Source organism: Phoxinus phoxinus (genome assembly GCF_949152265.1).
Source record: "Phoxinus phoxinus genome assembly, contig: scaffold_82, whole genome shotgun sequence".
Classification (NCBI taxonomy): domain Eukaryota; kingdom Metazoa; phylum Chordata; class Actinopteri; order Cypriniformes; family Leuciscidae; genus Phoxinus; species Phoxinus phoxinus.
This window is the reverse complement of record NW_027639429.1, coordinates 40,001-52,500: the sequence shown is the minus strand read 5'-3', so window position 1 is coordinate 52,500 and position 12,500 is coordinate 40,001. Positions and strand designations below refer to the sequence as shown.

Sequence of the window (12,500 nt, the reverse complement as noted above, 5' to 3'; positions counted from 1 at the left end):
GATTCTCTGGAGTGAGTGAGTGAGTGAGTGAGTGAGTGAGTGAGTGAGTGAGTGAGTGAGTGAGTGTGTGTGTGAGAGTGAGTGAGTGTGTGTGTGTCTGATTCTCTGGAGTGAGTGAGTGAGTGAGTGAGTGAGTGAGTGTGTGTGTGAGAGTGAGTGAGTGAGTGAGTGAGTGTGTGTGTGTCTGTGTGTCTGATTCTCTGGAGTGAGTGAGTGAGTGAGTGTCTCTGATTCTCTGGAGTGAGTGAGTGAGTGAGTGAGTGTGTGTGTGTGTGTGTGTGAGTGTGTGTGTGTGAGAGTGAGTGAGTGAGTGAGTGTTTGTGTGTCTGTGTGTCTGATTCTCTGGAGTTAGTGAGTGAGTTAGTGAGTGAGTGAGTGAGTGAGTGAGTGAGTGTGTGTGAGAGTGAGAGTGTGTGAGTGAGTGAGTGAGTGAGTGAGTGTGTGTGTGTGAGAGTGAGAGTGTGTGAGTGAGTGAGTGAGTGAGTGAGTGTGTGTGTGTCTCTGATTCTCTGGAGTGAGGGAGTGAGTGAGTGAGTGAGTGAGTGAGTGTGTGAGTGAGTGAGTGAGTGAGTGAGTGAGTGAGTGAGTGAGTGAGTGAGTGAGTGAGTGTGTGTGTGTCTCTGATTCTCTGGAGTGAGGGAGTGAGTGAGTGAGTGAGTGAGTGAGTGAGTGTGAGTGAGTGAGTGAGTGAGTGAGTGAGTGAGTGTGTGAGTGAGTGAGTGAGTGAGTGAGTGAGTGAGTGAGTGAGTGTGAGTGAGTGAGTGTGTGAGTGTGTGAGTGAGTGAGTGAGTGAGGGAGTGAGTGTGTGAGTAAGTGTGTGAGTGAGTGAGTGAGTGTGTGAGTGAGTGAGTGAGTGTGTGAGTGAGTGAGTGAGTGTGTGAGTGAGTGAGTGAGTGAGTGTGTGAGTGAGTGAGTGAGTGAGTGTGTGAGTGTGTGAGTGTGTGAGTGAGTGAGTGAGTGAGTGAGTGAGTGAGTGAGTGAGTGTGTGTGTGAGTGAGTGTGTGTGTGAGTGAGTGAGTGAGTGAGTGAGTGAGTGAGTGAGTTAGTGAGTGTGTGTGAGAGTGAGAGTGTGTGAGTGAGTGAGTGAGTGAGTGAGTGAGTGTGTGTGTGTCTCTGATTCTCTGGAGTGAGTGAGTGAGTGAGTGAGTGAGTGTGTGTGTGTCTCTGATTCTCTGGAGTGAGGGAGTGAGTGAGTGAGTGAGTGAGTGAGTGAGTGAGTGAGTGAGTGTGAGTGAGTGAGTGAGTGAGTGTGTGAGTGAGTGTGTGAGTGTGTGAGTGAGTGAGTGAGTGAGTGAGTGTGTGAGTGAGTGTGTGAGTGAGTGAGTGTGTGAGTGTGTGAGTGAGTGAGTGAGTGAGTGAGTGAGTGTGTGAGTGTGTGAGTGAGTGAGTGAGTGAGTGTGTGAGTAAGTGTGTGAGTGAGTGAGTGAGTGAGTGAGTGAGTGAGTGAGTGTGTGAGTGAGTGAGTGAGTGTGTGAGTGAGTGAGTGTGTGAGTGAGTGAGTGAGTGAGTGAGTGTGTGAGTGAGTGAGTGAGTGAGTGAGTGAGTGAGTGAGTGTGTGTGAGTGAGTGTGAGAGTGTGTGAGTGAGTGAGTGAGTGAGTGAGTGAGTGAGTGAGTGTGTGAGTGAGTGTGTGAGTGAGTGAGTGAGTGAGTGAGTGAGTGAGTGTGTGAGTGAGTGTGTGAGTGAGTGTGTGAGTGAGTGAGTGAGTGAGTGAGTGTGTGAGTGTGTGAGTGAGTGAGTGTGTGAGTGTGTGAGTGTGTGAGTGAGTGAGTGAGTGAGTGTGTGAGTAAGTGTGTCAGTGAGTGAGTGAGTGAGTGTGTGAGTGTGTGAGTGAGTGAGTGTGTGAGTGAGTGTGTGAGTGAGTGAGTGTGTGAGTGAGTGAGTGTGTGAGTGAGTGAGTGAGTGAGTGAGTGAGTGTGTGAGTGAGTGAGTGAGTGTGTGAGTGTGTGAGTGAGTGAGTGTGTGAGTGAGTGAGTGAGTGTGTGAGTGAGTGAGTGAGTGAGTGAGTGAGTGAGTGAGTGAGTGAGTGAGTGAGTGAGTGTGTGTGTGTGAGTGAGTGAGTGTGAGAGTGAGTGAGTGTGTGAGTGAGTGTGTGAGTGAGTGAGTGTGTGAGTGAGTGAGTGAGTGAGTGAGTGTGTGAGTGAGTGAGTGAGTGTGTGAGTGTGTGAGTGAGTGAGTGTGTGAGTGAGTGAGTGAGTGTGTGAGTGAGTGAGTGAGTGAGTGAGTGAGTGAGTGAGTGAGTGTGTGAGTGAGTGAGTGAGTGAGTGAGTGAGTGTGTGTGTGTGAGTGAGTGAGTGTGAGAGTGAGTGAGTGTCCAGTGTGTTTCCACCAGTCACATGAGCACACTGTGCTGCTCAAAAACACTCCTAGTGTGTGTGTGTTTGGTGAACAGATGGGCTTCTCCTGAAGAATGTTCAGTAATGTGTGTGTGTGTGTGTGTTAGATGGGTGTGCTTCTCCAGTGAAGGGTTCAGAGGTCACCAGTGTGTGCTGGAGGAGGGGGAATACAGCGACTGTACGCAACTGTTCGGAGGAACTGAGCTGACGATCCAATCACTGCGCTTCATTCAGACTGTGAGTTCCTGATGTTTTCATGACCTTTAACCCCCTTCATCAGGCTTGTGTGTGTGTAAATGCTTCAGAGGACCATTATTTCATCAACTCAGTATTGTTGCTCAAGATCATGTTTCACGTTTAAGTATTTTGGAATTAAAAATGAGAAAAAGTTGGTGAGAAAAGATCATAGAAATGCCTCAGTGTGAGCGATCTTGTGATCCCGTCACGTTCCCTCAGGACTTCCTGGAGCCAGCGGTGTGTGTGACGAGCTGTGATGAGGAAGCCGAGGTGTGTGTGGACGTCCCGGATCTGCAGGAGTCCGACAGCTTCAGTGTGAAGAGCGGAGCGTGAGGAAGCGTTTCAGAACCGCATCCGAGCCGAACACGAGAACTAGAACTATAATCAGAACTACACACCAGTCTAACGCTCGAGACCGTACGGTTTAACCGGAGCTGCTTCTGCTCACCAAACTGACCAAACATACAGTAAAAACAGGGAAATATTACTCGTGTAAAACAGCAGTTTTCTTGTCCCAGAACTCTGTGTTGTGACAGGACGGGCATCCGACGTAAACCCTGTGCCAAACCATGTGTGTGAAGCGGACCTGCACAACGCTAAGAAAGAGAGAGAGTAGATCATCAGTTCTCTATGTGAATATACAGTAAAGTGTCATTTATTCCTGTGATCAAAGCTGAGTTTATCATCATTACTCCAGTCTTCAGTGTCACATGATCCTCCAGAAATCAGGATAATATGAAGATCTGATGCTCAAGACACATTTATGATTATTATCAGTGATGAACACAGTTGTGTACAGTTCTACAGTTCTTTTTTTCAGGATTCTTTGATGAATAGAAAGTTGAAAACAGCGTTTGTCTGAAATAGAAGCTTTTGCAACATTACACACTACGGTTCAAAACTTTGGGGTCAGTAAGAATCTTTATTTTTGGGGGAAAGAAATAAAAGAAATCAATACTTTTATTAATCAAGGATGAATTCAATTGATCAAAAGTTACAGTAAAGACATTTAAAATGTTATAAAAGATTCTATTTTAAAAAATGCTGTTCTTTTGAACTTTCTATTCATCAAAGAATCCTGAAATAAACTGTACACAACTGTGTTCATCACTGATAATAATCATAAATGTGTCTTGAGCATCAGATCATCATATTATCCTGATTTCTGGAGGATCATGTGACACTGAAGACTGGAGTAATGATGATAAACTCAGCTTTGATCACAGGAATAAATTACACTTTACTGTATATTAAAAAAGAAAACTTAATTTGTCATAATATTTAGCAATATTACTGTTTTTTGTTTTAGTTTTTTAATCAAATAAATGCAGCCTTGGTGAGCAGGAGACTTCTTTCAAAAACATAAAAAATCTTACCGATCTAAAACCTTTGGCCGGTAGTGTATATTCCACACCAGCGGACGCTTATTCTAGAGCGCTGTCGCTTTAAATGCTGGAGCTCGCTAAAGCAGGATGGATTCTGATTGGCTGTCAGTGTTTTTTATCCTCGTCAATCGGTCTGATAGTGACACCAGTGATATTGTTCCTCATCGTTATAGTTCTGGTCCTCGGTGTGAAGGACTCGTGCAGCAGGAGTGTGCGTGTGTGTGTGTTTTGTGTGTGTTTCAGGTGGGTGGCGTACAGCGGGAGGAGTCTGAAGTGTGTGTGTGTGTGTGTGTGTGTGTGTGTTTCAGGTGGGTGGCGTACAGCGGGAGGAGTCTGAAGTGTGTGTGTGTGTGTGTGTGTGTTTCAGGTGGGTGGCGTACAGCGGGAGGAGTCTGAAGTGTGTGTGGTGTGTGGTGTGTGTGTGTGTGTGTGTGTGTGTGTGGTGTGTGTTTTTCAGTTGGGTGGCGTACAGTGGCAGGAGTCTGATGTGTGTGTGTGTGTGTGTGTGTGTGTGTGTGTGTGTGTGTGTGTGTGTGTGTGTGGTGTGTGTGTGGTGTGTGTGTTTCAGGTGGGTGGCGTACAGTGGCAGGAGTCTGATGTGTGTGTGTGTGTGTGTGGTGTGTGTGTGGTGTGTGTGTTTCAGGTGGGTGGCGTACAGTGGCAGGTGTTTCACTGGACACCAGTATGTTCTGGAGAAAGGCCAGTATCCCGGGCATCTTCAGTGGGGCGACGGCCAGAGCTCAGCTCAGTCCCTGCGGGCCGTTCACAGGGTGAGACTCACACACACGCGCACACACACACACACACACACACACACACACGCAGAGATATGCGCACAGATACACACACACAGACAGACACACACACACACACAGACATGCGCACACAGACACACTCACACACGCGCACACACACACACACACACGCAGAGATATGCACACAGATACACACACACAGACAGACACACACACTCTCACACACGCACAGACAGACACACTCTCACACACGCACAGACAGACACACTCTCACACACGCACAGACAGACACACACACACACGCAGAGATATGCACACAGATACACACACACAGACAGACACACACACTCTCACACACGCACAGACAGACACACTCTCACACACGCACAGACAGACACACTCTCACACACGCACAGACAGACACACTCTCACACACACACGCACAGACAGACACACACACACACAAGTTTGTTTTCCTATCCTTGTGAGGACTCTCCATAGGCGTAATGGTTTTTATACTGTACAAACTGTATATTCTCTCCCCTTACACTGCCCCATCCCTAAACCTGCCCATCACACACACACACACACACACACACACACTGCCCCTATCCCTAAACCTACCCATCACAGGAGACATTCTGCATTTTTACATTTTCAAAAATATATAATTTAGTATGTTTATTAACCCGTTCCCCTCATGGGGACCGTCCGCTGGCTGGTCCCCACAATGGAGGTGATCTCAGGTTTTACTATCCTTGTGGGGACATTATGGTTCCCACAATGTAATGTATACCAAGTACACACACACACACACAGACAGACGTGCTTCAACTCAAGAGTGTGTGTAGATACAGGGTGCATGACAGACTTTCATTGATGCTTCTCTCCACAGGAAGTGTCTCGGATTGTGGAACCACAGTGTTTGGTATGTTTGCATTTCATGTGTTGCTAACAATATTCAGAGGCTGCGTCACTCGAAGCGTCACTGCATCACACACACACACACACACACACACACACACACACACACACACACACACACACACACACACATACACACACGCGTCCCGGTGAAAGCTTTTCGCAGGCCATGATGGACAGAACGAGCAGATCCCAAGATTCATTGTGTGCCAAGTGACAACATGATTTTTTGAGAGAAAATGCCTTAAATGTAAGCACTGGGTTAGAACTTGTACTGATAAAAATATTTTTAATTAACTTCAAAGCGGTTAAAATGTTGACATATCTTACTACGATGTAATTTATATAGTTTATACACTTTATTATGCACATAAATGGAGCTAGGGGAACAGTTTTACATTGGTTGTCATGACATCCATGACATGCGGAGTTCCTCAAGGCTCAATACTCGGGCCACTCCTATTCAACCTGTACATGCTCCCAATGAGCCAAATAATGAGAAAGAACCAAATCTCTTACCACAGCTATGCAGACGACACACACACACACACACACACACACACACACACACACACACACACACACACACACACACACAGATCTACTTAGCCCTATCGCCTAACGATTACAGCCCCATTGACTCCCTGTTCCAATGCATTGATGAAGTAAACAGTTGGATGTGCCAAAACTTTCTTCAGTTAAACAAAGACTAAACTGAAGTCATTGCGTTTGGAAACAAAGATGAAGTTCTCAAGGTGAATGCATACCTTCACTCCAGAGGTCAAACAACTAAACATCAGGTCAGGAATCTTGGTGTGTCTCTAGAGTCAGACCTTAGCTTCAGTAGTCATGTCAGAGCAATAACTAAATCAGCATACTATCATCTGAAGAATATTGCAAGAATTAGAGGCTTTGTTTCCAGTCAGGACTTAGAGAAACTTGTGCACGCTTTCATCACCAGCAGGGTGGATTATTGTACTGGACTCCTCACTGGAGACAGTGTCAGCTCGTACAGAACGCTGAGCAGAACCAGAACACATGAACACATCACACCAGTCCTCAGGTCTTTACACTGGCTCCCAGTCATTTTTAGGATTGATTTTAAAGTATTATTACTGGTATATAAATCATTTAATGGCCTAGGTCCTCAATACATTGCAGATATGCTCACTGAATATAAACCCAACAGATCACTCAGATCATTAGGATCACATCAGATAGAAATACCAAGAGTTCACTCAAAGCAAGGAGAGTCCGCTTTTAGCTATAATATAAGGTTCCACTTCCGTCCTTCGGATGAGACGTTAAACCGAGGTCCTGACTCTCTGTGGTCATTAAAAATCCCAGGATGTCCTTCGAAAAAGAGTAGGGGTGTAACCCCGGCATCCTGGCCAAAATATGCCCAGTGGCCTCCCTCCATCATGGCCTCCTCATCATCCCCATACACTGATTGGCTTCATCACTGTCTCCTCTCCACCAGTAAGCTGGTGTGTGGTGGGCGTTCTGGCGCAGTATGGCTGCCGTCGCATCATCAGGTGGAGCTGCACACTGGTGGTGGTTGAGGAGATTCCCCCCTTCTATGTATAGCGCTTTGAGGTCTCAGATAAAGCGCTATATAAATGTAACGAATTATTATTATGCCAGCCGCAGCTGAACCAGCTTCCAGAAGAGATCAGGTGTGCTCCTACTTGTAGCCACATTCACATCCAGACTCAAAACACTTCTGTTTAGCTTTGCATTTACTGAATGAGCTGTGCCACTGTGCGTCCGACTGTTTGCACTGTATTTTATTTTATTTTCTAAATAAATTATTAAATTAAATTAATTTAAAACTATAAATTAATCTTTTAATTATTCTTATTTCTTGTGATCATTTTAAAGGGCCCCTATTATGACATTTAAAATGTTCCTAATGTTGTTTAGGGAGTCCCCAACAACAGTTTTACGTGCATGCAATGTCAAAAAACACTTTTGTTGTCGTATAATATGCATTTATTTTTACCTGATTTGCTCACCGACTCCCAAATGATTCGTTTAACGACTCGTTTTTTCCAAACCCCTCCTTTGCGCGACGCTAATCTGCGATTGGTCAGATGACCCAGCAGTGTTTACAGAGATAATACTTATTGTTTAACACGGAGTACAATGATGCTTTTATCAATTAAATCGTGTTATAATAATGATTATAGTCCACAACCCAGAGTTTGATTGAAAGCATTTAAAAAGCAATCGTCTTCAAAACGGCGCGAACAAAGCACAAGGCTCGGACTATACTTCTGTGGTATAGTTGTGTATATGAATTGTAGTCACTTAGTCTTCAAATGCTCCTCCTTGGGCAGATGAAAAAAGTTGGCTTTTGAGTCGCACTTCAGAACACAGCGTCTCGTCGCCATGATGTTTTCCTGCTGGCCTTGGAGCGCAATAAGTGGGCGTATCGTATTCAAATAACTCGTCAAGTTGACGTCATTTAGTCAGAGAAAAAGCTTCGGTCTTCTAACGATTCATAAAAATGACTCCGAGTCGACTCTTACTTTTGAAAGACAATAACTTTATATACGGTGCACTTTCATATTTCAAACTTTGCAGGATGTTTTTGTTCACTTAGATCTATGTTACACACTACATGAAAGGTAAATTTCAAAATTCCATAATAGGTGCCCTTTAATTTCTTCTATGTAAAGCACTTTGAATTACCACTGTGTATGAAATGTGCTATATAAATAAACTTGCCTTGCCTAAAGTGTTTCTCTCTGAGCGCCGCGAGGGTTAGCGTCTCTCTGAGCGCCGCTAGGGTTAGGGTCTCTCTGAGCGCCGCTAACGTGTTTCTCTCTGAGCGCCGCTAACGTGTTTCTCTCTGAGCGCCGCTAGGGTTAGGGTCTCTCTGAGCGCCGCTAACGTGTTTCTCTCTGAGCGCCGCAAGGGTTAGGGTCTCTCTGAGCGCCGCTAACGTGTTTCTCTCTGAGCGCCGCTAGGGTTAGGGTCTCTCTGAGCGCCGCTAACGTGTTTCTCTCTGAGCGCCGCTAACGTGTTTCTCTCTGAGCGCCGCAAGGGTTGGGGTCTCTCTGAGCGCCGCTAACGTGTTTCTCTCTGAGCGCCGCTAGGGTTAGGGTCTCTCTGAGCGCCGCTAGGGTTAGGGTCTCTCTGAGCGCCGCTAGGGTTAGGGTCTCTCTGAGCGCCGCTAACGTGTTTCTCTCTGAGCGCCGCTAGGGTTAGGGTCTCTCTGAGCGCCGCTAATGTGTTTCTCTCTGAGCGCCGCTAACGTGTTTCTCTCTGAGCGCCGCTAGGGTTAGGGTCTCTCTGAGCGCCGCTAGGGTTAGGGTCTCTCTGAGCGCCGCTAGGGTTAGGGTCTCTCTGAGCGCCGCTAACGTGTTTCTCTCTGAGCGCCGCTAGGGTTAGGGTCTCTGAGCGCCGCTAACGTGTTTCTCTCTGAGCGCCGCTAGGGTTAGGGTCTCTGAGCGCCGCTAGGGTTAGGGTCTCTCTGAGCGCCGCTAGGGTTAGGGTCTCTCTGAGCGCCGCTAGGGTTAGGGTCTCTGAGCGCCGCTAGGGTTAGGGTCTCTGAGCGCCGCTAGGGTTAGGGTCTCTGAGCGCCGCTAGGGTTAGGGTCTCTCTGAGCGCCGCTAGGGTTAGGGTCTCTCTGAGCGCCGCTAGGGTTAGGGTCTCTCTGAGCGCCGCTAACGTGTTTCTCTCTGAGCGCCGCTAGGGTTAGGGTCTCTCTGAGCGCCGCTAATGTGTTTCTCTCTGAGCGCCGCTAACGTGTTTCTCTCTGAGCGCCGCAAGGGTTAGGGTCTCTCTGAGCGCCGCTAACGTGTTTCTCTCTGAGCGCCGCTAGGGTTAGGGTCTCTCTGAGCGCCGCTAGGGTTAGGGTCTCTGAGCGCCGCTAGGGTTAGGGTCTCTGAGCGCCGCTAGGGTTAGGGTCTCTGAGCGCCGCTAGGGTTAGGGTCTCTGAGCGCCGCTAACGTGTTTCTCTCTGAGCGCCGCTAGGGTTAGGGTCTCTCTGAGCGCCGCTAGGGTTAGGGTCTCTGAGCGCCGCTAACGTGTTTCTCTCTGAGCGCCGCTAGGGTTAGGGTCTCTCTGAGCGCCGCTAGGGTTAGGGTCTCTGAGCGCCGCTAACGTGTTTCTCTCTGAGCGCCGCTAGGGTTAGGGTCTCTGAGCGCCGCTAGGGTTAGGGTCTCTGAGCGCCGCTAGGGTTAGGGTCTCTCTGAGCGCCGCTAACGTGTTTCTCTCTGAGCGCCGCTAGGGTTAGGGTCTCTCTGAGCGCCGCTAGGGTTAGGGTCTCTCTGAGCGCCGCTAGGGTTAGGGTCTCTCTGAGCGCCGCTAACGTGTTTCTCTCTGAGCGCCGCTAGGGTTAGGGTCTCTCTGAGCGCCGCTAACGTGTTTCTCTCTGAGCGCCGCTAGGGTTAGGGTCTCTCTGAGCGCCGCTAGGGTTAGGGTCTCTCTGAGTGCCGTTAACGTGTTTCTCTCTGACCGCAGTTACGAGCCTACAGCCAGACGCGGTACAGCGGAGAGAGCCGCGAGTTTGAGAGCGACTGTGGCGTAACAGGCTTCACGTCCTTCAGGGTGATCCGAGGAAACTGGCTGCTGTTCGATGAGGAGGGATATTCTGGGAACCAGTATATCCTGGGGGAGGGTCTTTACCCTGACCTCACTTCCTGTGGCTGTTTATCGAGCGCCATCAAGTCTTTAAAGCCCATTCCATACGTGAGTCGATGACAGCAGATGACAGATGACACAAGAAATAAACATGCTTCCTGTGACATTCGTATGTGTTTCTGGGTTCAGAGTTTCACGGAGCCGTCCGCGAGTCTGTTTTCTCTCAGCGGTTTCGAGGGCCTTGAGGAAACATGTTTCTCAGACGTGGAGAGCATGAGCCACTTCTTCAGCCAGTCTGTGAGAGTCACCAGCGGCATGTAAGAGCTCCTTCACTACTCGCTGTTCCTGTTAATAATGCTCTCGGCCAGGGTGACGAACACGCTGTCGTCTCACAGGTGGGTCGCGTTTGAATACGCTCGTTTTAAGGGCCGCCAGATGCTCGTGCAGCCTGGAGAATATCCGGTGTGGGGCGATCGGAGCGGCTGGGAGACCATCGGGTCGCTGAAGCCTCTCAAACAGGTCAGTGCAAAAAATAATCACAATTAACTGATCGTGAAAAATGACAATTACAGGTTCTGTATGGACTGGGTTTACACCAGATGTCCACCGTGAACAGTGATTGGCCACTGCATTAACGTCTGTGATTGGTTACAATGGCGGAGAAGAAATCCGCTCACGAACGCTCTCATCATAACTAACAGTGTAAACACAATGACTGATTTAGCAGAATACACACTTTATTACACAGTTTTTCAGAGATCGCAGAGCTCGGCTGAACTGACGTGATGGTGGGCAATGACAAAAACGTCATATGATCGCGTCACGATTTTTGTTCATACTGGCAAAAGTAGGTGTGATCGATATGACCAAAGCCTTATTTTGAATAGCAAACGTATAAATATAATATAAAGGGAAAATAACATGGAACAACATGAGGGTGAGTAATTGCTAACAGAATTTTTATTTTTGGGTGAACTAACCCATTAAAGTACTTTAATATCAATGGTTGGAATTAATGAAAATAACGGGCAATTGCCCTAAACAACATTATTTTTTAAGTAGTGTGTGTCGTTATTATTAGTCTGCACATGATCGTAGTTTTTCCGTTTGCTTTCATGTGTGCTCGACTTAGTGTGCAGTGAAGCGGTTGTCGAAAGCACCGAAGCTTTGAGGCAAGTAAATGTCTTCTTGTCTGGGTTTAAATCTCCTCAGCCGAAAGTGTTGGTTCATGTGCGGAGTCGAGCTCTGGATTCAGTTCTGACCAGCGAGAGCAAAGACGGCTCTTTCCCAGCCAAACTCTCCCTGTGTCCCGCTGACCGCTCTCTGGACACACAGCGCTGGATCTTCACCGGCGGACTCCTGAAGAACATGGTCAGTCCAACACACGTGTGTTCAGAGAATATTCTTCTGTCATTCTAAACCAAAGTATGCGCTGAACTTCACTAACCGTCTCCTTGGATATTAGTTGTTCCCCCTCGGTTGAAGTTGCATTGGTAACACTTTACAATAAGGTTCATTAGTTAACATTAGTTAATGTATTAACCAACATGAGCTAACCATGAGCAATACATTTGGGTAACACTTTATTTTACAGTGTCCTTGTTACATATGTTACATGTACTTACCATAGTAATAAGTCAAGTCAAGTCATCTTCATTTATACAGCGCTTTTAACACTGTAGACTGTTTCAAAGCTGCTTTACAGAGATAAACGTATACTTTAAGGGAACAGATTGTTTTGTCTTTATAGCGGTTCTTGAATAATGTTTTCCAGCTAAAGTTAGTTTTGATTGATTCACTTCCGTCGAAAGGATCATTAGTTATTAAATTAGGGGCCGCTAAGACGACAGCGTTCTCTCTACACACACTTTACACTGAACCTGTGAGAAACACTGATGGTCACGTGCGCATCAGGAATTAACTCTATAGTTATGTGTGTTTGAATATATGTGCGCATGTTTGTAATTCTCCACAAACCAAGCCTAAAACTACTTGTCCTGCCTATACATTTGATACAGAATTGTATTTGATTTGATCACTACGGGGAGATGCGCGAATTGTCCACATCGCTTTATCTGTAGAGTGGTACAGGGATCCTCCATAGGGAGAGGCTAGTCGGCACTTCAGCGCTGCGCTGTCATCGGGTCCAGGCGAAGGTCCTTCCTCAGATCTGGATACGGCAGGAAAACCTCGGGATAAACAAAGATACTAAAATCAGCGTAGACGCCATTCTTCTTATGATGTAACGAGTACATCAGGATTTACGGGAAGTGT

The 12,500-nt window shown here is 47.1% G+C and overlaps 1 protein-coding gene across 1 annotated transcript in view; it reads left to right on the top strand.

The window, feature by feature from the left end:
- LOC306994231 (beta/gamma crystallin domain-containing protein 3) overlaps window positions 1-12,500 on the top strand; it is a gene marked incomplete at its 5' end in the record, with an annotated part of 36,431 nt that overhangs the window by 19,678 nt on the left and 4,253 nt on the right. Inside the window, 8 exons of the mRNA XM_079639841.1 lie at window positions 2,443-2,572; window positions 2,792-2,901; window positions 4,601-4,727; window positions 5,608-5,640; window positions 10,107-10,334; window positions 10,416-10,543; window positions 10,622-10,745; window positions 11,439-11,597. Of these exons, the coding sequence (XP_079495967.1) occupies window positions 2,443-2,572; window positions 2,792-2,901; window positions 4,601-4,727; window positions 5,608-5,640; window positions 10,107-10,334; window positions 10,416-10,543; window positions 10,622-10,745; window positions 11,439-11,597 (1,039 nt within the window). The remainder of the gene's footprint in view (window positions 1-2,442; window positions 2,573-2,791; window positions 2,902-4,600; window positions 4,728-5,607; window positions 5,641-10,106; window positions 10,335-10,415; window positions 10,544-10,621; window positions 10,746-11,438; window positions 11,598-12,500) is intronic.